At 38.4% G+C, this 25,838-nt stretch overlaps 1 protein-coding gene across 12 annotated transcripts in view; it reads right to left on the bottom strand.

Moving 5' to 3' along the window:
* LOC115222833 (serine/threonine-protein kinase N2) overlaps nt 1-25,838 on the bottom strand; it is a 219,596-nt gene that overhangs the window by 5,752 nt on the left and 188,006 nt on the right. For all 12 annotated transcript variants that reach the window (XM_036511959.1, XM_036511962.1, XM_036511958.1 and 9 more), the window contains 6 exons: nt 25,322-25,476; nt 23,242-23,405; nt 21,778-21,850; nt 20,652-20,831; nt 19,257-19,408; nt 17,941-18,160 (listed from right to left, as the gene is read on the bottom strand). In XM_036511959.1, the coding sequence (XP_036367852.1) occupies nt 17,941-18,160; nt 19,257-19,408; nt 20,652-20,831; nt 21,778-21,850; nt 23,242-23,405; nt 25,322-25,476 (944 nt within the window). The remainder of the gene's footprint in view (nt 1-17,940; nt 18,161-19,256; nt 19,409-20,651; nt 20,832-21,777; nt 21,851-23,241; nt 23,406-25,321; nt 25,477-25,838) is intronic.

Genomic DNA, 25,838 nt, shown 5'->3' with positions numbered 1-25,838 from the left:
TTACCCGGCCAAGAGATCAAGAACGAGGACAGAAACAGGTAACATAGCCATTAAATAATGTAAGACACATATCAGGTGGAGGTCATTATAAGGTGGGCAAACAAGGTACGATGAGGTGATGTGACTATCCAGATATATAAATGTGTGTGTGTGCGTGCATGTGTGTGTGTGTGGTGTGTGTGTGTGTGTGTGTGTGTGTGTGTGTGTGTGTATATATATATATATATATACGCGGAGTGGTTGGCGTTAGGAAGGGCATCCAGCTGTAGAAACACTGCCAGATCAGACTGGAACCTGGTGCAGCCCCTGGCTTCCCAGCCCCTGGCTTCCCAGCCCCTGGCTTCCCAGCCCCTGGCTTCCCAGCCCCTGGCTTCCCAGCCCCTGGCTTCCCAGCCCCTGGCTTCCCAGCCCCTTGTTGAACCGTCCAACCTGTGCTAGTGCGGAAAACGGACGTTAAACGATGATGATGATGATATATATATATATACCACATCACCAGTTCTGCTTACCAAAAGTGGCCCACACATACATACACACACACACACACACATATATATATGCACAGTTATATAATACACACACACATACATTCATGAGAGTGTGTAGCAGAAAACACATGCTCTGCAAAAGGTAGTTTATTTTGTCTCCATACGAGACATCATCAACATATATTTGATATTTGTATAAATTCAGAAATGACACAACTCACTCAACCTCCACATCCAGTCATTTGCCCCTGAATGTCTGAATGTCTGTGTGCTTGTTTGCATGCTGTGAATTTCAAACCCAGAATCTGGTTCAGTGGAGAAGTCACATGTGGATCTTCCTGCCCATCTTTTGAGGTGGGGACCTACATTATATCTGTATGTATATATATATTATATACATACAGAAGACCTGTTGAGGCAAGTGAAAATCAAAATCAAAATTGATCAACATCAATGGAAATTGCAGCTGTGATACCAGTGCCGGTGGTACGTAAGAGAACCATCCAATCGTGGCCGTTACCAGCCTCGCCTGGCCCCTGTGCCGGTGGCATGTAAAAAGCACCATCCGATCGTGGCCGTTTGCCACCACGACTGGCACGTAAAAAGCACCCACTACACTCACAGAGTGGCTGGCGTTAGGAAGGGCATCCAGCCGTAGAAACATTGCCAGATCAGACTGGGCCTGGTGCAGCCTTCTGGCTTCCCAGACCCCAGTTGAACCATCCAACCCATGCTAGCATGGAAAGCAGATGCTAAACGATTATGATGATGATGATGATATACAGTAATTGCAATCTCAAAGCAATCGTTTTTATCACAACAAGCTTTTGATCCATCTATTCATCCATCCATTCTCTCAGCCCACTATTCCTGGAGGAAGGGTTGTAGGGGTAGAGCCCCCAGGCACCACCTCTGTAAGCCCTATCAGAAGCAAGTGTCATTAGCTTTAGTTTTAGATTTTAATTGAAACACAAACACCTTAGCACATGCAATGTCAGGCAGGTTTGTATCGAGATGGTTTTGAAGGGAGGATGAAACAAGAAGTTACAGGGTTTGTTTCAACCTTATATAGATGGGTGGCCCCTTAGATGACATTTAGTCTGAAAACAGCTTCAGCCAAGAATTGAAACAATACCGAGGACTTGGCTTATCAAGAACTTGCTTCCTGTTCTATGGCACCCTTTGTTTAGAATGAATCATAACAGAACGAAGGATGCCGGAAACGAAATGAGTATCGATATGTTTTGTGCGTAAGGTTTCCGTTGTGGATATTTCAAGGTGGAAAATAACTTAAGAAAGGCTTTCACTTCAGAAGGTATTCATTAGTGGTGGTAATAATTAACATTTTGTTAGAAAACAAAAGCCAAATCGTTTTAAGGAAAATAGCAGAACAAAGGTTAAAAAGTGTCTCTCATTCTCAGGTTCAGCTGCCCTTTATATATTTGTTTATTATTTTCTTTTCAAATGGAAAAAAAAGGAACAAAAAAAAAAAAAACCAAAACAAGAAGTGGGAAGGAATAAGAAAAACCAAAAGCAAACAAAGAAAATTTCTAAACGGAACCTCAAGGAACAAGAAAGAATTCAATATAAACTTTCCAATTCAAAATTCATACTATTATTTCGCACACCTTTAAAAAACCCAGAGAAAGCAACTTTCATAGAAAATAAATATATATTTCTTTACTACTCACAAGGGGCTAAATTCAGAGAGGACAAACAAGGACAGACAAATGGATTAAGTAGATTATATCGACCCCAGTGCATAACTGGTACTTATTTAATCGACCCCGAAAGGATGAAAGGCAAAGTCGACCTCGGCGGAATTTGAACTCAGAACGTAGCGGTAGATGAAATACCTATTTCTTTACTACCCACAAGGGGCTAAACACAGAGAGGACAAACAAGGACAGACAAATGGATTAAGTAGATTATATCGACCCCAGTGCGTAACTGGTACTTATTTAATCGACCCCGAAAGGATGAAAGGCAAAGTCGACCTCGGCGGAATTTGAACTCAGAACGTAGCGGTAGACGAAATACCTATTTCTTTACTACCCACAAGGGGCTAAACACAGAGAGGACAAACAAGGACAGACAAATGGATTAAGTAGATTATATCGACCCCAGTGCGTAACTGGTACTTATTTAATCGACCCCGAAAGGATGAAAGGCAAAGTCGACCTCGGCGGAATTTGAACTCAGAACGTAACGGCAGACGAAATACAGCTACGCATTCCGCCCGGCGTGCTAACGATTCTGCTAGCTAACACACATTTCTCTCTTTCTCTCTCTTTGTGTGTGTGTGTGTGTAGCAATAGAGGTATAACTACTACAGATAAGTTTAGAGCTCCACAGATTATCCTAATCTAGTCGGCTTCCAGTACAGTGATTAAGTAACTACTAAGTATTACTGGTTATGATATCCAGGGAAAATTTTGTTGGAGGGATTGTGGTAAACACAAGTCTGCATCATTTCTTCCCCTACATATGTTTCACCATTGTGGTTGTTCGGAACCCTGCATTGGTAATTCAAAGTGTATTTGGATGCTTCACCACGAGCGAACTTCAAGGGAAATATTTTATTGCATTGTATTACAGACAACTAATGTGTGTGTGTGTGTGTGTGAAACTATCTATCTTTGCACACAATGAGCTTTGTTCAGTTTCTGTCTACCAAATCATCCATAGCAGATGACACCTGTGCCCAAGATGCTGTGCAGGGGGACTGAACTCAAAACCCTGAGGTTGCAAAGCAAGCTTCTTAACTACACACCGATACCTGGGCCTATACACACATCAGGCCGAGAGGAAAACTCTTTAGTGTTGTCCGACAGATAACCCAGCCTCTGTTGCAATGGTGCTGTGCTAAAATGTCCATAGTGCAGTCTGCAGAATCACTGGCTCCGGGAAGGATGTCCAGCCATAGAAAACAAGACCTTAATTGAGACATCGTACCACAATGCAGCCTTGTATCTTGTCCGATTCTGTCAAACAACCCAATCTCTGCCTGCATAGAAAGCAAAAGTAAAATGATGACGATGACGATGTGGCTCAGTCATGGCTGTGTGGTTAGGACATTTGCTTCCCAACCAAATGGCTTCATGTTCAGTCCCACTGCATGGTACCTTGGGAAAGTGTCTTCTACTACAGCTCTAGGCTGACAAAACCTTCTAAGTAGGTTTAGTTGACAGAATCTGGAATTAGATGTGAGTGTGTGTGTGTGTGACTATGTGTTATGCTTCTGTCTCCTTGTCTTAACATCATCTGATGGCTATAGACAAGCAATACAGCCAAGCAATGCTGTTTACTTCTAGTCTTCCATGAAAGGCATGTCTGGTCATGAGCATATACTTCCTTGTCGGGAAATAGTTGAGGGTCGGTGACAGGGAGTGCATCCAGCTGTAGAAAATTTACAACAAGCTCCAGTCCAACCCACGCAAGCATGGGAAATTGGACATTATAATAATGATGATGTTTATGATAACGATATATATCAAATTCTCTAAAACCTCCAAAGAAAAACAAACTGTTTATTTATCTAGGAGAGGTCACCAATAAAACCTCATTTCAAGGCTATTTAATACTTTGTGACTATTGCTTTGGCTCACTGGGCTGGCTGGTATCTGGTTACCCACGTACACAACTTAAAGCACTGAAGAAAGAAACAAATATAACAATACGTAAAATAGTTAAACGTGGAGATGCGTGGCTTAGGGGCGAGGGTGTTGCATTCAGGATTGTAAGATTGTGGTTTTAATTCCTGGACCAGGCAATGTGTTGCGTTTTTTAGAAAAACACCTCATTTCACATTGCTCCGGTCCACTCAGCTGGCAAAAACGAGTCATCCTGCAATGGGCTGGTGTCTCATCCAGGTGGGGGGACTATATATATATGCCACAGAATCTGGGAAACCAGCCACATAAGTGTATGGCGCATGAAGGACCTTGCATTATCTTTTTGAAAATAGTTACACAGGTGTGGGTATGGCTTTATGGTTAGGCAGCTTGCTTTCCAACCACAAGATTTTGGGTTCAGTCCCTCTGCACAGCCACCCGAGCAAGTGTGTTGGGATACAGTTCTGAGATGACAAATGGCTGAGTCAATTTGGTAAACAGAAACTGTGTGAAGTGGTTGGTATTAGGAAGGACCTCAGGCCACAGAAACCATGCCAAAGCAGACTCTGGAGCATGATGCAGTTCTTGGACCCAACGAGTCCTGCCAAACCATCCAATTCATATCAGTGTGGAACGTGGACATTAATTGATATGATGATGATGATGATGATGATGATGATGTGTGTCGTTGTGCTTGTTTGCGCCTCACTGATGCTTAACAAATGGTGTTGGTTTATTTGCATCCCTGAAACACAGCAGTTTGGCAAAAGGGGGCTGGCAGAATATGTATCAGGCTTGAAAGCATAATAAAAAAAAAAAGAAAAAAGAAGAAAATATTGGCATCGATTTGTTCTATTAAAAACTTGAGGCAGTGCTCCAGCATGGCCGTAAGTAAAAGATAAAAGAACCATACACGTTTGCAGAAATATTTACTTTACACTGAATTATTGTTATTATTATTATTATTATTATTATTACTTGATATTAATGTTTAAAGAGTTGTTAATATTATTAGGGAAGTGTCAGAGAATAAACTACACAGAAGTATTTTTAGTTAAGGCTCTTCCCTTTCTGTTCAAATCCCACAAGGTCGACCCTGTCTTTCCTCGTTTTGGAGTTTGATAAAATGAAGTTATGTGAATTAGAAGAAAAGAGAGATTCCTTTGCTGACCAAATAAAGTAGAAATGCAAATGGTAGCTGTTATTGTACTGAAGCTGACCCCTGCTCTTCACCCTGCAAAATATGTAGGCCTTCTAAGACCAGTGTTAGGGGTGCATTTTAGGTATTCAAGTCAGTCATGTGAGATTGATAAATCAAGGATCAAAATGGGACAGAAATTTCAGACTGAGGGAATATATTGGGAACCTAAAATAATATCTTCATGAAAAATATATATAACAGACAGAGCCCTACATATATAAGGTGCAGAGGTGGCTGTGTGGTAAGAAGCTTACTTCCCAACCGCATGGTTCCACTGGTTGGCACCTTAAGCAAGTGTCTTCTACCATAAACTCTTGATTGACCAAGACTTGTGAGAGGATTTGGTACAGGAAAACTGAAAGAAGCTTGTCATATATTATGTGTGTGTGTCCTTGTGTTTGTTCCTCCACCAGCGCTTGAGAACTGGTATTGGTTTGTTTACATCCCCATAACTTAATGATTCAACAAAAGAGACTGATAAAACAAGTACCAGGCTTTGTTTGACTAAACATTCAAGGCAATGCTCCAGCATGGCCACAGTGCAATGACTGAAACAAGTAAAAAATATATATATATGCACACACGTCTTCTACTGTGGCCCAGAGGATAACCAAGCCCTTGTCAGTGGATTTGGAAGATGGAAAATGAAAGTAGCCCATCATGTATGTATGTGTGTGTGTGTGTGTGTGTGCGTGTGCGTGCGTGTGTGTGCGTGTGCGTGCGTGTGTGTGTGTGTATGTTTACATTTGTGCTTTTCTGGTAACTGTTGAAGTTGTCCTTTCCCTTGTCTGCTAGCTTTAGACCTTTAAAGATGTGTGCGGAATAAGTTATCCGTTTGCTTGGAAAAAGCATCTGGCTGTAAAACTAATGCCTTGATAATCTAATCGTTTAATCCACGCTAACAGTGAAAAACAGACATAAAGAATCCACATTATGTATGGAATGACCTAATGTATGTATGTATATATATATATATATATATATATATCTATCATCATCATCATCATCATTTAGCGTCCGTTTTCCATGCTAGCATGGGTTGGATGGTTTAACTGGGGTCCGGCTTCACAGACCCCAGTTAAACCGTCCAACCCATGCTAGCATGGAAAACGGACGCTAAATGATAATGATGATGATATATATATATAGACATGCATACTGATATCAAAAAGTGTCTGAATGAAATGAATGAAAATTAAACCAATTCCTTAAAAACCAGACAAGGTAAATAACAACTGATAAAAATCTTTAAAAAATTTAATTAAAATCCTGCTTAATCTATTTTCTCAGTGTAAAATCTACAGGACAAGATTGTATAAACAGAATACAATTTTTCATATTTATGGACACAAACTTGTAAGTATGGCCTTTTGATTTGGCAATCTCTCTCTCCTTCCATTTTCTCTCTCTTTCTCACTCACACACACCCACATGCAACCTTCTTTGTATGAAATCTATAATGAAACAGAAGTGTTAAATAAAAGCAATTTATGAAAGTTGACTGCAAGACAGCATTCAAGCCATGGTGCCAAATATTTGGTGATTGGAGAGAATCGTGAAAGTAATTCTTCAAGGGCCAGAAAACTTTAAACAGCAAAGATAAACCATTAGGACAGAAAAATAGTCCAACTAAATAAAAAAAACAAGTTTTGAAATTTAATACAAAAAAAAGTAACAAAAATAATTTTAAAAAAAAGGCAGCTGAAACTGACTCGTCACGCCAAAATGGATGCAAATGTGTGAATTGTGTGTGAAAAACTCATTCTTCAAAAACCAAACAAACATGAAGCTCACAAGAGAAGTGACAAACTTGGATATTAGAAGACGTTTATGTAGAACTCAAGACCAAAACTTATTCCATTGATATAACAATACCTAATATTGAGAAGGCTGGTTACTCGGTATTAGAAAAGATTCCACAACATTTCTGTTTCTGCTATATTTTCCGGCATTATAAGACAACTTTTAGAGAGCAAAATTTACAGCCAAAACAAGTAGGTCGACATATAGAACCAAGACAACTTTGGAGGGCCAAAATTTCTATGTGAAATGCAGCAGGATTTCGAAAGATTGAAATGATGTTCAAATGTTTACACTTAAATACTATGTCGGCTTGTATGCCGGAAAATAGGGTAAATATCTTAGGCAAGTTTTTTTATTCTTTAATATTTTAGAATTTTGTAGGTAAGATTGCAAATTTCTTGGAAAACTTTATTTTTAGAGATGAAACATATTTTACAAGCATCTCTCTCATGCTACGAAAGTGTTGCCTTCCCAAATAATCTTGCCATGATATAAAATTCCATAAATCAAAATCTACTTTTCCATTGGATGTGGAAGTTAATGGAAAATATGTTCTATGTTATGGAATTTGGCGTTACAGCAAGATTTTCCAGAACACAACACTTTTGAAACATGGGAGCTATAAGTAAAATACATCTACACTATGTTTCAATCAACCTCATCTCTCATTATCATCATCAGGCATTTTATTATTATCACAAGTCTATTAACTCTGTCTAATCCCCTCTCTCCATATTCTCTCTGATAGTCAAATTCTTGCACCTTGACGGTACACCCTTACACCCCATCAACACCATCTCTTTTCTCTCCTCCCAAGTAGGGGTCACCATGTATTTCCTCTAAAATAAAACACTTGTTTCTCTCCTCTTAACACCTGGCCCAAAGCCACCTCCCAGAATACAACAGTCCCACTCAGTCGAGGGGTTCCCTGTCTTGTGAGATACTTAGGGACCTCACTAGTGCCAATGCCACATAAAAAGTATCTAGCACTGTCTGTGCTTTGGTCGGTGTTAGGAAGAAGGGAATCCAGCTGTAGAAACCATGCCAAAGTAGACACAGGAGCTTGATGCAGTTCTCTGGCCCATCGGATCTTATCAAACAGTCCAACCCTGCCAGTATGGAAGATGGACATTAAATGATAACGATGATGATGATACATATATATATATAATGTAGGATAAAATTTTTTTCGAAAAAAAAAAATTTTTATCAATGGCCAGCATATTAAAAAATGCCTTTAAAGGTTAAAATTATAAACAACTTATAAATAAGGGCAAACAAAAAAATTTCTAATGCCAAATATGCCGAAAATTGGACATATTGTCTATTACCATATGATTATATGGCATATTCAGCATATTTGGCATTAGAAATTTTTTCATTTGACCTTATTTATAAGTTGTTTATATATATATATATATAAACACACACATAGATATATGTGTGTGTGTATGTATGATGGTCCCAGACGGAATTTCAATTATAAACCTTTATTTCCAAACTAAGAGAAAGGTTACTGATACAAGTACACCACAATCCTTAGTTAGAAATAACAACTTCAGAGGCTGCATTCAAACTTGGAGAATAAAACATTTGATGATGATTAGAGATCAAAACCAACTGAAACATAGTGAAGTTATCGATATTGAGGACAAAAAAATATTTTGTCTTCTAAGACGAGAAGAAATTGAAAACTTTAGAATAATCTAATATCTGTCTCCATTATCCAAATTTATCAAACCTTCCATTGCTTGTTTGTTTTTTTTTGTTGTTGTCTGGTTTTGGTTGTGGTTGTTATTGTCATTGTGGTTGTTGTTATTATTATTATTATTATTATGATTATTTCTGCTTCATTCTTTAACATTCATTACAGACCTTACTATGTGGAAGTTGCAACTTTAAGTTTTTAGCATTCTTTTTGTCTACGATAGACTGCTGTACTTCCTGCCCGTCAGTATTGCTGTCGGCGGGGCATGCTTGTGGATCGCTCTCGCTGGCTTCCGAGCTGTTACAAGGAACGGTGGGACACGTCTCCTTGGGAACATTACACTGATTTTTTTGTACGCCAACTCGAAGATCGGCAGTGTTTTTGCACTGAGCGACGGGGACTGTCGGGGCTGACATTCTCGCCTGCCTTTTGGCACGTGCTTTTGTCATGGTCAGTGTTGTTGATGTAGTTGTTGTTGTTTTGGTGTTGGTGTGGTTGAAATGCATGGGGTTCTTGTTGCTAGGTAAGGGAATGGCAGTCATTGGGCATTTAGTTTGGAATGGTGAGGGTGTGTCGAGACGAGTATTCCGAGATGGACTTAGATACCCCTTACGTCGGAGGATTGCTTTAAACAATTTCGCTTCGTTCCTGTGGATGGGTGGCTGAAATGGAAATTACTGGAAATGAAAAGAAAAAATAAACACTAATAACGCAACAGAGTTATTAATTGGCAAATTAACTACTGAGATTTTTAATCTAATTTAGATCAGATATTATTTAATTAGCACCAATTTGAGATGGAGAAGAGCAACAGGAATTACACCAACTAATTAGGTAACATAGGTGTCCATGAAGTTACACGTATCCTCCAGCGAGCTTGTTGTTTCTTTTCTGCTCCAAATTGCTAAGGATTATAAAAATCTTTATCAGGAAGACAGACGTAACATAGATGTATTGTTGAAAAGCCGGAAGCTGAAGCTTTTCCGTCCAAGAAAAAAAAATCCCTTTATAAATATATTGCATTAAAAAACACAATATTAAGACACAGACATGGCTGTGCGGTAAGAAGCTTGCTTCCAAGCCTCATGGTTCTACGTTCAATCCCACTGCATGGCATCTTAGGCATGTGTCTTCTGCTATAACCTCAGGCTGACCAAAGCCTTGGGAGTGGATTTGGTAGCTGGAAAATGAAAGAAGCTGATTGTGTGTGTGTATGTGTGTGCACATGCGGATGTCTGTTCCCCACACTGCTTGACAACTGGTCCCAGTAATATAGTGATTTGGCGAAAGAATAAGCACCTAGCTAAAAATAAATAAGCATTGGGATCGATGTGGGTGACTAAAAAAATTCGGGACGGTGCCCCAGCATGACCACAGTCCAATGACAGAAATGAGTAAAAGAGAAAAGATACACTTCAGAACTAATTGTCTTAAAAACACAGAAAAGGGATTTTTCCCAAATGATAAACTGCAACTTGTAGTTTTTTTACAATACAAAAACATTATGTTATACAGACAAAGGTACTCCAGAGATGGTTCTACTGCGTAATTAAAATTTTATCTAACGAATTATAATGTCTAATATTAGAGTTCAGAACTAATTGTCTTAAAAACACAGAAAAGGGATTTTTCCCAAATGATAAACTGCAACTTGTAGTTTTTTTACAATACAAAAACATTATGTTATACAGACAAAGGTACTCCAGAGATGGTTCTACTGCGTAATTAAAATTTTATCTAACGAATTATAATGTCTAATATTAGAGTTATAAGTGTCTAAGATAAATCAACAAATATGCCGTGGTTCTACTTTGTTATGTACTAAACGGCTGTTAGGTGGAACGGTTAATCTATGAATAATGAAATACAGCATTTCCAAGATGAAAGCCAAGCAAGAGCTGTGAGGTTTTGTGCATTAGCAATTTGAAACCTGCTAATCTCTTTTTGGTGATGCACAATTTGAATATATCTCAATATGAAACATGCTCAGAGAGAGAGAGAGAGAGAGAGAGATGACAGACAGACAGACAGATCAGGAAACTAGATATTGTTTCCTATGGCTGGGCTAAGCTGAAATGAGCTGAGCCATGCAAGAACAGGAAGATAATTCTAGATAGTTTGAAGAGCAGAATAAATACCACGAGATAGAAAAATAGAAGAGAATTCTGATAGAAGAATTTTCTGGGAAGAATTTTCCATTGAAGAGAGAAAAGAAAGAAAACATTTGTTGTCATCTTCTCTTCCCAATGGAATGTTTCCGTCATAAACATTGAACAAAATAAGATTCCATGGGCTAAATTTGTGAACTATATATTGCTGGTAAAGACAATAAGCAGTTTCCTTTAATTTTACTGTTTTATAACAGAAAAAAAAAAAACCCCAAAAAATTCTTGGAGCACCAAAGAGTTTTTATACATTTTACTAATTCCCCCTTAAGTGTTTTATCCAAAGAAAAAGAAATTCCAAGTGGAAAAAGGAAGAGGGGCCAGATTGATATGCACTAAACAGTTTAAAAAATAAAAAGGGCAACATGTATAAGAAAGGGGATCTCAAGCAAGAGAGAGTTGTTGGAAGAGAGGATTGGGAACAGTATTTGATGCAGGGTTCAAAAGGGACAAATGAAACACTGTTGAAAGGGGGCAGTGTCAAAATAAATTTGGATACTTTATAGCTTTACTGAACTAAACAAAACCCCTTCACATTCCAAGCTAAACCTTTATGTCACCATATTTTTGATGTGATATACAGTCTTTGTTTTAATTCATTTTGAAAATACTGAAGATGACAGTAAAATAACTCAGCCATTAGAAAAGTTGATGTTTGGAAGTTTCCATGGTAGGTTGTAGTTCAGATCACTTCAAAAAACAGGGGGTTTCTGTCATGGAATGAAGGGCAGTCTTTGGCAAAAGAGTCAAATACCTTAAGGTTTAACTTTACCTTTTGATCCATCAGAAATTATTAAGACAAGGAATATCAGTGATGCGCAGGGGAGGGAGGGGGTACAGGTTCAATCAGTAATCTGCGTGGCCTAGATGGAGCTTAACCCAGTGTGCATGGTATATAAGCGATTGAAATACCCCCTCCCCTATGTGAATGGGATGCCGGGTCTGTTGTAGGGTTAACCACATCCCACTTAATACTGGGACCCACTCACAGCTGAGTGGACAGCATATTAATAAGGCCAATGTTTACATGGATGGATTGTTCCACCAACTTATAAAGCAATTGACTATGAAAGTGGTGAGTTAACAAGGGAGTCTGAATGCAGCTACCTGATCTGCAAGAAACAACAGCCAAATATCTCTCAAACTATACCATACTGTGTAACAAGAAGGACGCTAGGGATTTTTGTAGTGTGGGGTACACCTGGGACTTGGGTCTGTCATGAGCCCTAGCACTTGTAAAGCCAGAGCTTCAGTTTGTTTGTGATTGAGACCACAAAGACTTCCTCTAGAACACCGGTCCATTGCAGGGTCAACTTCCCAGCTATTGTTCCACCCCATTCACAGCTGAGTGGGGTGGGGTCACACGAAATTAAGAGTTTTGCTCAAGAACACAACACACCACCCACTTCAGGATTTGAAAGCACAATCTTACAATCGTTAGTGCAACACCTAGCCACTGGGCCATACACTTTCACTGATCAATGAAAAGAAAAAAAAAAAACCTGGATGTGACTGACCTCCTAAAGATAAACTGATTAGCAAATTAATTTCATTAAAAGTTCCCATCTCTGTTTCACAATTTGCCTCTTCAATTACAATCAGTCAACCATGTGACCCAGTTTCAAAAAAACATTTTTTTTGTTTTCATTTGGTTTCATATAGAATGCTATGTGGCAGAAAACCCTCCCATTGGTGTGGTGCTTGTAGAGTTAGGCAGATGGTAACAGTGCCTTCATGTAGTTAGCATTTTACCATTTTTTAAAAAAACATTTTTTTTTTTTACAGTTACAAATCATGGTTGAAACTGATGCATATTATGTGTTTGCAGTGGAAATGTTTGTCAATCTATAAAATGTGGGATCTTTTTTGGCCGCACCCTGAACTTTGGAACCATGCTGATGTAATATAATACAGTTGGTTTCTGGTTACCCCAATGACACAATAAAAACCAATGCGAAATTCATGTAAACATTAGAAGTAATCAGACTTTATAACGACAAGGATATGGACTTTCTTCATTTTTTTTTTAAGAATGTGTTTCCTGAATGATCTTTTATGTCTACTTGTTTCAGTCATTGGACTATGGCCATGCTGGGGCATCAACTTCAAGGGTTTAGTCCAGTGGTTCTCAACCAGGGTCCAAATGGCCCTTAGGGTTCCAGATAAGATTTTGTTGTTAAAATTTAATATTTTAACAATTTTTAAAAATAAAATTCCTACAAATATTTAATTCCCAAAACATAATATGATACTTTTGAACATTGAATGGCTAAGAGGGTCTGAGTAAAAAAGGAATCAAAGGGGCCCACAGGTGTAAAAAAAAAAGGGGGGTTGGGAAACATTGGTTTAGATGAACAAATTAGTCCCAACATTTATTTTATTAAAGTCTAGTACTTATTCTATCAGCCTCTTTTGCTGAACAGCTAAGTTATAGGGATGTAAACAAGCTAACACCAGTTATCAAGTGGTGGATGGAACATACACACACATACACATGACAGGCTTTCATACAGTTTCCATCTACCAAATCCACTCTGAAGGCATTGGTTGGCCTTTTTGAAAACAATCTGCCTGAAACTGCTCTTAGTTCTATGATAAAAGTTCCTTGTTTTAAAAACCAAAGCCTTCTGAGAATTTCATATTAGTTTATGTTCTAAACACCAGTTTGATAATAACAAAGTTATTTCACTAAATTCTTGGGTAACAAAGGTAGCATATTTCAACAGAAATATAGTAACAAAAAGGTTTGTTGAACCCTGAAAAGATGAAAAGCAAATCTGATCTTGGTGGGATTAGCACTCAGAGTGTAAAAAGTCAGAACAAATACCACCAGGTATTTTAGTCTTACATTCTGACAATTCTCTTAAGTCACTACTTAGATAGCTAAATCGACATATATTTTTCAAATAAATTTCAGTTCTTTTAATATAGAAAAAAATTCTTTTATCTAAATTAAAAATCTATGTTTGTTAATGTCTGTCCTGAACAGTAAACTCTTATTTGTACTTTACAACTCATCATCATCATTTAACGTCCGTTTTCCATGCTAGCATGGATTGGATGGTTCGACCAGGGTCTGGCAAGCCATGGAGGCTGCACCAGGCTCTAGCCTGATTTGGCAGTGTTTCTACAGCTGGATGCCCTTCCTAACGCCAACCACTCCATGAGTGTAGCGGGTATTTTTTTACGTGCCCCCGGCACAGGAGCCATGAGAGTTTTACAGAAGATAATCATCATCATTATTATTATTATTATTATTATTGTGGACTGGCACAATACCTTGCAGAGTTTGTCCCCCTCTCTTTATATTCCGAGTTCAAATCCCACCAAGGCCAAGTCTGACCTTTCACCCTTTCTGGGGGTGTCAATAAAATAAAGTATCGGTCAAGTACTGGAGTCAATGTAATCAACTTAGACCCCACTTCCCCTCACAATTGCTGGCCTTGTACCTACATGGTTATTATTCTAACTGTTGCTGCTGTTCCTAGTCTCAACCAGAGACCTCAACTAACAGCAAGTTGACTATTTCACAGTGACGGTTATTTAGCATTAATAATAATAGACTGCAGGGGAGAAAATAAGACCAAATACTGAGAATTAAGATTTTGTTTGTTATTATTATTATCATTATTATTATTATTATTACTATTAGTGGTAAGTGAAGTAGGAGGTAAGATACATTCCAAATGGAGCAGGTCTAAGGCCAAGTATTTGGTCTGTGCTATTTAAACAATCTTGAGAAAAGCATGAACACCACACGTATTCATTTACTTCTTTCATAAATTCAAGGCATCCATCAGTCTATATAAGAAATCAAATGTTCATTTGCCTGTCTTATAAATGTGATGCTGTTTCAAGCTTGTTTCATATCAATGTGGTTCTAACTGAAGCTAAATTGTTTTAGGGATCTTTTCTGTTTGAACGGCAGTGTTTTTAAAATAATTTCCACGTAACTAAACACTTTTAAACTTCGTATACTGATAGAATGTGTTTATAAAACATCTTTTTTCTCTTGGCTTTATTGAGAAAATTCTATAGTTTGTAAGATATTTGTTGTTTTTTTTTTTCTTCAATTTCTGCAATTTCAACCAATCAATGACGTCTATTGGAGGTGAAAACATTCTGTGCCGTATGAATATGTCCCTCGTTTAAGAAACAGATCGGGTTTATTTACATTTGTGAAGAAAAAAAGATACTCTTTCCCCCCACCCCTACCCCAACCCTAAAACAGATTGAAATGCAATAGATCGATACTAGGGTCATAATTATGGGTGACAATTTCATATGACACTGCTAGAAAAAAACTGTCGTTCAAACCTAAAAGATCCTGTTTTAGTAGTTTTACTACAGAAGAAGAAGAAATAAGGAGCCAAACGATGTCTTTGTTACTTAGTGACTAAAACTACATTATGAAACTTCATGCAAGCCAAAAAAAAAAAATAAATAAATAAATAATGATCATGATAATAATTAATTATAATAAAAATGATAATTAAAAATGTTCTATAAAATGTTATAAACTAATATGTATATAAAATTTAACATGTTTTTCTTCTTCATTGTATATCTATAAATGAATTTGACCAGCTTTTCCATTTTGGATAAAAAAAAAAATACACATGAAATCCCGAAGTTTTGACAATGTGGAATGTGAAAAAAATACTTAAACCTGGAAAATAAAAGCTTAAAAACAAATCTTTTTGTTTTCTTTAAAAATAAACATAAAGCAAACATTAATATGATGACATTCAAGTTTGTAGCACGCACATAAAAAATGTTTTGACGTTCTCAGCAAAGATTATTTTTAAAAAAAATTATAATAGGCCAAGGGAGGTAACTTCTGCATAGACTAATTTCTTTGTAAAATATCACCAACATGTATATATACTCTTTTACTTGTTTCAGTCATTTGACTGCGGCCATGCTGGGGCACCGCCTTTAGTCGAACAAATCGACCCCAGGACTTATTCTTTGGAAGCCTAGTACTTATTCTATCGGTTCTCTTTTGCCGAACCGCTAAGTAACGGGGACGTAAACACACCAGCATCGGTTGTAAAGCGATGTAGGTGGGGACAAACACAGACACACAAACACATGCATATATATATATATATATACATACATACACACACACATATATACGACGAGCTTCTTTCAGTTTCCGTCTACCAAATCCACTTACAAGGCTTTGGTTGGCCCGAGGCTATAGTAGAAGACACTTGCCCAGGGTGCCACGCAGTGGGACTGAACAAGGAACTATGTGGTTCATAAGCAAGCTACTTACCACACAGCCACACCTAATCCTATATACATATAATATATATATATCTTTCATAGCATAAAGACGCATTTCTAAGAAAGAAAAGTCAAGACCAAAACCTCAACCTGAGTCACCAGTCTTCTCCCCAGCTTGGCTAACTGGATACAGTAATGTCTTCTGCTATAGTTAGGGTGCTTTGGCAATGTTTTGTAATGTAGTACCAGATTGCTTAAACCATTTAGCAGCACTTATATTTGTACCTGTTCTATGTTCAAACTGACCAAATCCGGCCTCTCACAGGCACCTATCCTACAACGTCCATTCTAAAACTAAATCGCATCATCAGAATCACAAAGCTAGCAGACAAACACATGACTAATTCAAAACAATGTGAATAAATAAAGGATTACATTTGACAGAATAATCCTTCAACGCGAAACAGTTCATATATATATAAATAGAGTTAATCCAAACATGAAAACACAACAATGTGAGGACGTGGAACAAGTATAGTGTTATTGGACGCTCAGGAAAGGAAAGAAAGAAGGAGGATTTAAAGTTTTGAGTGGAGCTCTTTGTCAGAAACACAGAAAAAGGAAAGATCCAAGGAAGGGAAGACAGAGGAAAAAAAAATCGCCAACGGTATACACGCGGTCACATTACATATATACATATATTGCTAAGGTATAGTGATATCAATAATCTAGTGTTGGAGCTCTATATACACCTGCTTCAGAAAAATGCGTTGGTTGAGTACAAAGCAGTAATAAGAAACTCAGATAAATGCCAAGGGAACAAGGAATTATGGAATCAACTTCATTAGCTTACAGCTGTTTCTGCTATAAGAAGCAATGCACTCATAGTTGAGTGCTTGTGTATCACAATACAGCTTCATTGGAGGACAGGCTTATTGTCTAGAGGTAAGAAGACAGTCATGGACACATGTTTCTGCTTCAATAGGCATCATCAGTATGATAACTATCCTAACATACCTGTAGTAGACAAGAGACATAGACTTATATAAAAAGAGTAGAATACATTTATGGCGGCCCAGGGGTAAGTTGATGATCTGAGAGAAATAACTCAGAATGGCCAGTGGCATGTTTTTGGAATAAGTATAATAATGTCATCTTTTCATTATATTTTTTTTTGCCTCTAAGAATTACCACAGAAAATAGTAACGTGGGAACCAAGATGAAACAAAACTATATACTGTATTGGATGGCACACAACATGCACTTTTCCATAAATTTCTCCCCTCCAAAAAAAGAAAACAAACAAACCCACTATGCTAAAATGGGCCTTCCATAAGCTAATTTTGTCCCTGACATTCACTATTATAGGCTAATTTTAATCCAGACGATCTCTTCTACCAGGCCTGACACTGTAAAATGTCAGTAATACATGGTAACATTTTGTGCTCTTGCTAAGGTACTTTTACCAGATTTTCTAATGTAAAACTACATTACTCTAAATATTATACGGCTTAATGTACTAAACATATTTTACTTGAATAATTGCTGCTGAAATCAGAGTACATCTCTAATATACCTGTGTATCTTTTATGCTACCAAATATGGTACATAGTTTCATAACACTATGTGTTGATGTCATTTACTCAATTTATTTTTCATCAGAATGTAAATTCGATCTAAAGTGTAATATTGCAAGAAATAAAAGAGCAAAACCGTGCTTCCATACCTCTCCGACCAGCATTTCGTATATCAACACACCAAGGCCCCACCAGTCGACGCTACGTGTGTAAGAGGTTTCAGTCAACACTTCGGGCGCCAAGAATTCTGGAGTTCCACAGAAAGTGGTTGTGCGATCGCCAAAGCCCATACCTTCTTTGCACAGACCAAAATCAGCAATCTTTAAGTAGCCCTCATAATCTAAAAGCAAGTTGTCTAATTTCAGATCCCTGTGAAGAACAAAAAGAAAAAGAATTAATGACCGAATCTTTGAGATGGAATACTTCCTATTAAGGTAAGTTTATAATCATCATCATTTAATATCCACCTTCCATTCCCATGCTTGCATAGATCCGATGAATTTTCCTGACGCTTGTTTTCTACAGCCAGAAACCCTCACCAGTGTTCAAGCAAGGTAATGTTTTCCCATGACCAGATAGGTTTTCTTTTTAAAAACCAGAAATAAAACAACCCCACTTGTACGATAGTGATGCTCATTAATAAGCATCACATAGTGATGGTGCTCTGTAAAAGACGTCCAATACACTCTGTAAAGTGGTTGGCATTAGAAAGGGCATCCAGCTGTGGATACCAAGCCAAAACACTACGGAACCTGGCACAGTCCCTGGCCTTGCCAGTTCCTGTCAAGCCGTCCAACCCATGCCAGCATGGAAAATAGATGTTAAATAATAATAATAATAATAATGAAATTATTGTATACAGTGCTCAGGTGCACCGCAACTTGTCAAAAAGTGCATATAAAGCATATGCAGTAATGTACAAATGTCTGGAAAGCGAACAATGTATGAGTCAGATACATGCTTGCATGTGTATGGAAGGGAGAAAATCAGGTGTAGTGTTGGCGAATCTCAGGAAGCATGGAAGTTTTGAAGGATGCAGTGCTCCGACAACTAACATCTGATGCCGGCAGTTTGTTCCATGCTTCAGCAACTCTTAGCGTGAAAAAATGTTTCTGAAAGTCATGGGAGCTGTGCTGTTTTCTGACTTTGTAAACATGTCCACGGGTGTTAGACAGGTGGAGTTTGAAAAGGTGCTCAGAGTTATTGTTTGTAAGATGGTTAATAATTTTATAATAATTAAATGATGATGATGCCACGATATCAAGACAAGAGTGTCCACATGCACGCACACACTCACACATCATCATCATCATCCATCATCACATCTAACATCCATGTTAGGTCTTGGAACAGTACTTATATTATACATGTGTCAAAGAAAAAAATATTTCAAATTCATTTTTAAAAAAGAAGGAAAACAAAGAACAAGAAAACAAGACAGGTAAAGTGACGTTTCTGAATTTACCTGTATACAATATTGTGTTCATGTAAATATTGTAGACCAAGTACCACGCATGCTGCATAGAAAACTGTCCTTGGTTCACTGAAAACGTCGCTATGGATGTGCATCATCAAGTCGCCACCGCATGCATACTCCATTACAAATATCACATGTTGCTAAAGAAGTAAGAGAATAACTACGTTTAAGTAGGCATCAACTGACGAATATAGCAAAGACAACATATAAGTATTTATATAAGTATAAGTATTTATTTATTGTGAATGGCAATTAATAAAAACAAAAACCAAAAGACAACACAGGAGGGCCAAGGTTTAATAAATATTGTAGTAGTTTGACCCTTTCGTTACTGTATTTATTTTGAGATGCTCTGTGTTTCTTTCAATTATTTTAAATATAACAAAGAATTTAGTAAAATAACTTAGTTACTATTAAGCTAGTGTTTGGAACATAAATATTGACTAAGGGTTGGTGGAATATTTGAATTCAAAACTTAGGAAAACAAGACATTTTACCACAGAGCCAGAGCCGGTTTCGGCCGGGTTAGTAACAAAAGGGTTAATGCTTAGAAAGAAAAGGAAGAGTTTATACACACACACATTAATCTAAGCATATTGTATTATAAATCCATTACTGTCAATCTTATGGACTGGTTTTGCAACAGATATCAGGTAACTGTGGTTGTGCAATACACATGCTCTTCAGAGATGGCAGGTGTGGAAAAAATATAGCAACTCTTTTGCTATTCTTTGTTCCTTCCATACCTGCTTCTAAATCCTGAGCCTAATGTTCTGTGGAAAACCAACTTGGTAAGATCAGCTGAAGTTTTTTTTTTTTTTTTTACAGAATTGTATACTTTGATTAATATATCCATTCTATAGGAGTACCTGTTGTTCTTGAGATTCTTAGATGACTCTATACAAACACACACACATACTCTTTACTCTTTTACTTGTTTCAGTCATTTGACTGCGGCCATGCTGGAGCACTGCTTTTGGTTGAGCAAATTGACCCCGGAACTTATTCTTTGTAAGCCCAGTACTTATTCTATCGGTCTCTTTTGCCGAACTGCTAAGTTACGGGGATGTAAACACACCAGCATCAGTTGTCAAGTAATGCTAGGGGGACAAACACTGACACACAAACAAACACACACACATATCGTTTAACGTCCGCTTTCCATGCTAGCATATATATATATACACACACACATATATACGATAGGCTTCTTTCAGTTTCTGTCTACCAAATCCACTCACAAGGCATTGGTCGGCCCGGGGCTATAGCAGAAGACACTTGCCCAAGATGCCATGCAGTGGGACTGAACCCAGAACCATGTGGTTGGTAAGCAAGCTACTTACCACACATCCACTCCTACGCATATATATATAAAGCACTCACCTTTGTTTGGAAACAAGCAAAGAGGTTCACTAAGAAAGGATGTTTTGTGGAATTGATAACTTCGAATATTCTTCTCTCTGACATTAAACTCTCCACCTCATCTCTCTGGATAATGTCGGTTTTCTTCAGCGCTTTCAGTGCGTAATAGTCACCAGAGGTTTTATATTCTGCTAGAATGACCTGCAAACGGTAAAATAAAAATAACTGAATTCTCTCTGAGTGGATGAGCCTTGCATGGAAGAATTGTTTCTTTATTACCCACAAGGGGCTAAACATAGAGGGGACAAACAAGGACAAACGGATTAAGTCAATTACATCGACACCAGTGTGTAACTGGTACTTAATTTATCGACCCCGAAAGGATGAAAGGCAAAGTCAACCTCGGCGGAATTTGAACTCAAAATGTAACGGCAGACGAAATACTGCTATGCATTTCACCTGGCGTGCTAACGTTTCTGCCAGCTCGCTGAAAAGAAGAATGACAGAAACTAAAGGAAGAACACAACAGACACTGTGTCAATAAAGAAATTTCTATAGGGGATGGTTTAATACCCATCCAATTCATGCTCCCTAATGTCTAGGAAAAAGAAATGACACATCAGACAACACAGACCCAAAATGAGATGTTTTAGCACAATCCATTTTAATGCTGCCTTTCTGATTTGATACTGACTTATTTGACATCAGATGTTTTAGTGTCTCTCTCTCTCTCCACACCTGATGATCACCTGCGCAGGTTGTTCAGCAAGAAGCTGCAGAACTGTCTTTCTCAGACTTGAGATACTACCAAAAAGAGAGAAAGGGTATCTCTGTCTGTCTGACTGTCTGTGTGTGCATATTAAATAGGATGTCAATATAAGGGTAGACACAAACACACACGACAGGTTTCTTTCAAAAGCCATCGACCAAATCCACACAAAAGACTGCAACAGAAGACACCTGCCCAGGGTGCCATGCAGTGGCACTGAACCCAAGACCACATGGCTTTTTAACCACACAGCTTACTTTAGTTTTCCCATGTGTTTCTCCATCTTATTCCAACCCATTAAAAGAGAAACTATATTCAAAACCCTAATACAAAAAGTTACTACAACCAATCTGAATTTACAGCAAGACATATACTTACTTTACCAAAGTGGCCTCGTCCAAGTACACTTATCGGCCTAAACTGTGACATTTTAACTTCTTGATGGTTGTAACTGAAGAAGAGAAAAACAGAAATAAAAGAAACAAGGAAATCTTTTATGAAATCAATAAAGGAAATGAAAATACTGTTGTAAGAAGAGATATTCATTTCAATAGGGTCCTCATTTGACATGTTAGGAGACAAGGGGTTAAAATATGAGAGAAGGGGACCAGAGCAGAGCGAGTTTCTTCTTTGCAAAGGAGCTGTATAACTACTCACATGTATAATAAAAAGTTTTTCTAATTTCTTTTATTTTTTTTAACGGTAAAACAGTTACCATTTATCTTTTACTTGTTTCAGTCACTGGACTGTGGCCATGCTGGAGCACTGCCTTAAGGAGTTTCTAGTCAAACAAATTGACTCCAGCACTTGTTAGTTTTCAAGTGTGGTACTTATTCTATTGATCTCTTTTGCCAAACCACAAAGTCACAGGGACATAAACACACCAACACTGGTTGTCAAGTTGTAGTGGGGGACAAAAACACACACATGACAGTTTCTTTAAGTTTCCATCTACCAAATCCACTCACAAGGCTTTGGTTGGCCAAAGGTTATAATAGAAGACAAATGCCCAAAGTGGCACACAGTGGGACTGAACCTAAAACCATGTGCTTGGGAAGCAAGCTTCTTATCACACAGCCACGCCCATGCCTGCTGTTTTATATTAAAAACAAAACAAAAAAAAACTTTCCACATGAAGTTCATTTGTTTTGTTCAACATCTTTTCCCATGTTAGCATGGCTTAGATGGGAAGAAATACAGACAGGACTGTTCACAGCTGAATGCATTTACTGCTATCAACCCATACAAACCTCTTTCAAGAAAGGGAGTTTCCATTCCAGAAGAATTTTTGAGAATTAAAACAGGGAAAGAGAATGTATTATTGTGAAGGGAATATAGTCACGAATCAGTTAAGCACCTCCTGAAATCATCATCGTCGTCATCATTTAATCCCCTTTTCCATGTTGGCATGGGTTGGACCATTTTGACAAGAACAGACAACCCCAAGGGCTGCACCAGATTTTATCCCTGCTTTGGCAAGGTTTCTAATGCTGGATGCTCTTCCTAACACCAACCACTTAAGCATGTACTGGGTGCTTTTTATGTGACACGAGCACCAGTAAAATCACCAAGTACCCACAAGATAAGACCCCACAACTGAGCTGGGGTATAGAACGGAAGGATAAGAAATTATACTGGAGAGACAAGGAGCAGGTGTGTTACTGAAGAGGTGAATACATGGCACAGAGGGAGAGAGAGATGAGGTCCAGATACAATATGAACATGAGAGAGAACAGGATAGGAGAGCAGAAAAAGAGTATGCGTAGGTAAATGTATGAGTGAAAATAGTGTGAGAGATGATTAGAGACAGGAAAGGAGTTGGATGAAGAGAAAAATACATACTCTGGTGATGTCGGTGAAGAAACTGGTGTTTTTTCCTTTACTGGGCTATCTAAGAAGGGTGGAGTTTTTCTGTTAAGGGTCGGGACTTCTGTATCTTCCAAATCAATGACTGAGTTGTCAGAGATTAAATCATCAGGAAGGAAGTTAAATGAAGATAACACAGCCTGTAGGAAAGAAAACAAAACAATCAGTACATTTCCTTAATCGATGCAATGCACGATTAATACAATTTAATATGCACACACACACACACACACACACACACACACATGTATATATGTGTGAGTGAGTGTATACACACACACACACATGTATATATGTGTGAGTGAGTGTATACACACACACACACACACACACATATGTTAAACTGAAGAATAACTCAGTACATTTTATTTCTAGAGTACACATTTATCATACTTTTAAAAGAAGATGGGTGATAATGACTTTGAAGTTTTGGCCTGCTCAACAGTCCGACAAAGGTCAACAGACCAAACCTTCAAAGTCAGTGTGACTTGCATTCTTGTAAAGGGGTAAAGACCCCCTTCGGTCATGAATGACCATGGGATTGCACCTAGAAAGTTACCCTCCTAGACACAAGTCCGGGCAAGGTTGTTTATGGAAGACCAGCAGTCGCCCATGCATACCGGCCTCCCCTCTCCACGCCACCAGTGTTATCCAAGGGAAAGACAAAGGTCGATATAGCTTGGAACCAGTGACGTCGCAACTCATTTCTACAGCTGAGTGAACTGAAGCAACGTGAAATAAAGTGCCTTGCTCAAGAACACAACACGCAGCCTGGTCCGGGATTCAAGCTCAAAACTAAATTAATATGATACACATATAATACATATACAAACATATATGTACACACACACATCAATCATTATCATTTAACATCTGTTTGCTATGCCGACATGGATTGGACAGTTTGACAAGATCCGTCAGACTGTGTCTGCTCTGGCATGGTTTCTATGACTGGATTCCCTTTCTATTGCCAACCATTTCAGTGTATACAGAGTGCTTTATCATGGAGCCAGTACTAGTGGGGTTGACACGTATGCATGTGTGTGGACAGAGAAAGCACCTCAAGAACACACCCAGAGCCTCACTGAAGAGCTTTCAGATCAATCCTAACACCTGAGAAACATAAAACTGCCCTGTTTGGGGCGAAGCTGCACCAACAGAAGAGAATTGCAGAGGCACAAAAGAAAACATCATCATCATCATCGTTTAACGTCCGCTCTCCATGCTAGCATGGGTTAGACGATTTTGACCGAGGGCTGGCGAACGAGATGGCTGCACGAGGCTCCAATCTTGATTTGGCAGAGTTTCTACAGCTGGATGCCCTTCCTAACGTCAACCACTCCGAAAGTGTAGTGGGTGCTTTTTGCGTGCCAGTCAGGCGGTACTGGCAACGACCTCACTTGAATCCTTTTACACATGCCGCCAGCACAAGTCCCGATCCGACTCCTTGCCTTCACTCCCAACAGACCACCAATGCCTGACCTGCAGCAAACACCTTTTGAGCACACATCAGACTGACTGGCCACAGCTGGACACACTGTGACCTGTCCTCCCATAGGATATCCTTGGTGAGAGACAAACTGCTAATAAGAACCTTTTGGCTACAATTTGTTGTTGCTTGTTCCTTCTCGAGCCATGCCTGGCTCATAAGGGCCGGTTTCCCGGTTTCTTGGCATATGGGTTCCCCACCTGGATGCAGGTGAGCTGCAAGATGCAGGAGGAAAGAGTGAAAGAAAGTTGTGGCGAAAGAGTCAGCAGAAGTTTCGCCATTACCTTCTGCTGGAGCTGAGGTGTTTCACTCATAAACACACACATCGCCCGGTCTGAGATTCGAACCCGCAATCCCTTGACCACGAGTCTGCTGCTCTAACCACTAGGCCATGTGCCTCCACTTTTGGCTACAATCCAAGCGTAGTGTGCACGTGTGAGTATGCTCACACACACATTAGAAATCATAAATGCAGACTGTTTCTCCAAGACAAAAACATGTAAAAAAGATTGGACAAACCAGATTTTCATTTCTTCAAATTATAAAACAAAACCCAAAAATCCTTACCTCAATCTCTTTTATTGGTGAAACTGGTTTCTGTGGGGTGGTGACAACTTCCGTGGGAGCAGGTGTTGTCTCTGGTTCTTTTTCTTGTGATGATGGCAATGGTGAAAACTCCAACTGATGAATTGGAGGACCACGATCTTGAGCAAGAATGCCTCCTGCAAAACAATACCATTTTGGAATTTTGACAATGTTGTTTTAAAATAAATCTTTATTTCTTTTTAAGAGACTTGAACACAAACGAAGCCATAAATAAATAATACCTTTTGCTTCATTCAGTCACTGGACTGTGGCCATGATGGGGCATCATCTTGAAGGGTTTGCTTCGACTATTACTTATGAACCCCTTTGATTCCTATTCTACTCGGGTGGACCCTCATATCCATTTGATGTTTAAAAAGTCCTTTTATACCCTTATAATTAAATATTAGGAACTGCAGAAAAAACTGTCAAAATATTTTGTGTATTGTTGGAATATAACCAACTTATTGCAAATAAATGTTAACAACAAAATCTTATG

The sequence above is a fragment of the Octopus sinensis genome, linkage group LG21 (assembly GCF_006345805.1).
Source record: "Octopus sinensis linkage group LG21, ASM634580v1, whole genome shotgun sequence".
Lineage (NCBI taxonomy): Eukaryota > Metazoa > Mollusca > Cephalopoda > Octopoda > Octopodidae > Octopus > Octopus sinensis.
The sequence above is the reverse complement of the archived record's forward strand: the minus strand, read 5'-3'. Positions and strand labels throughout refer to the sequence as shown.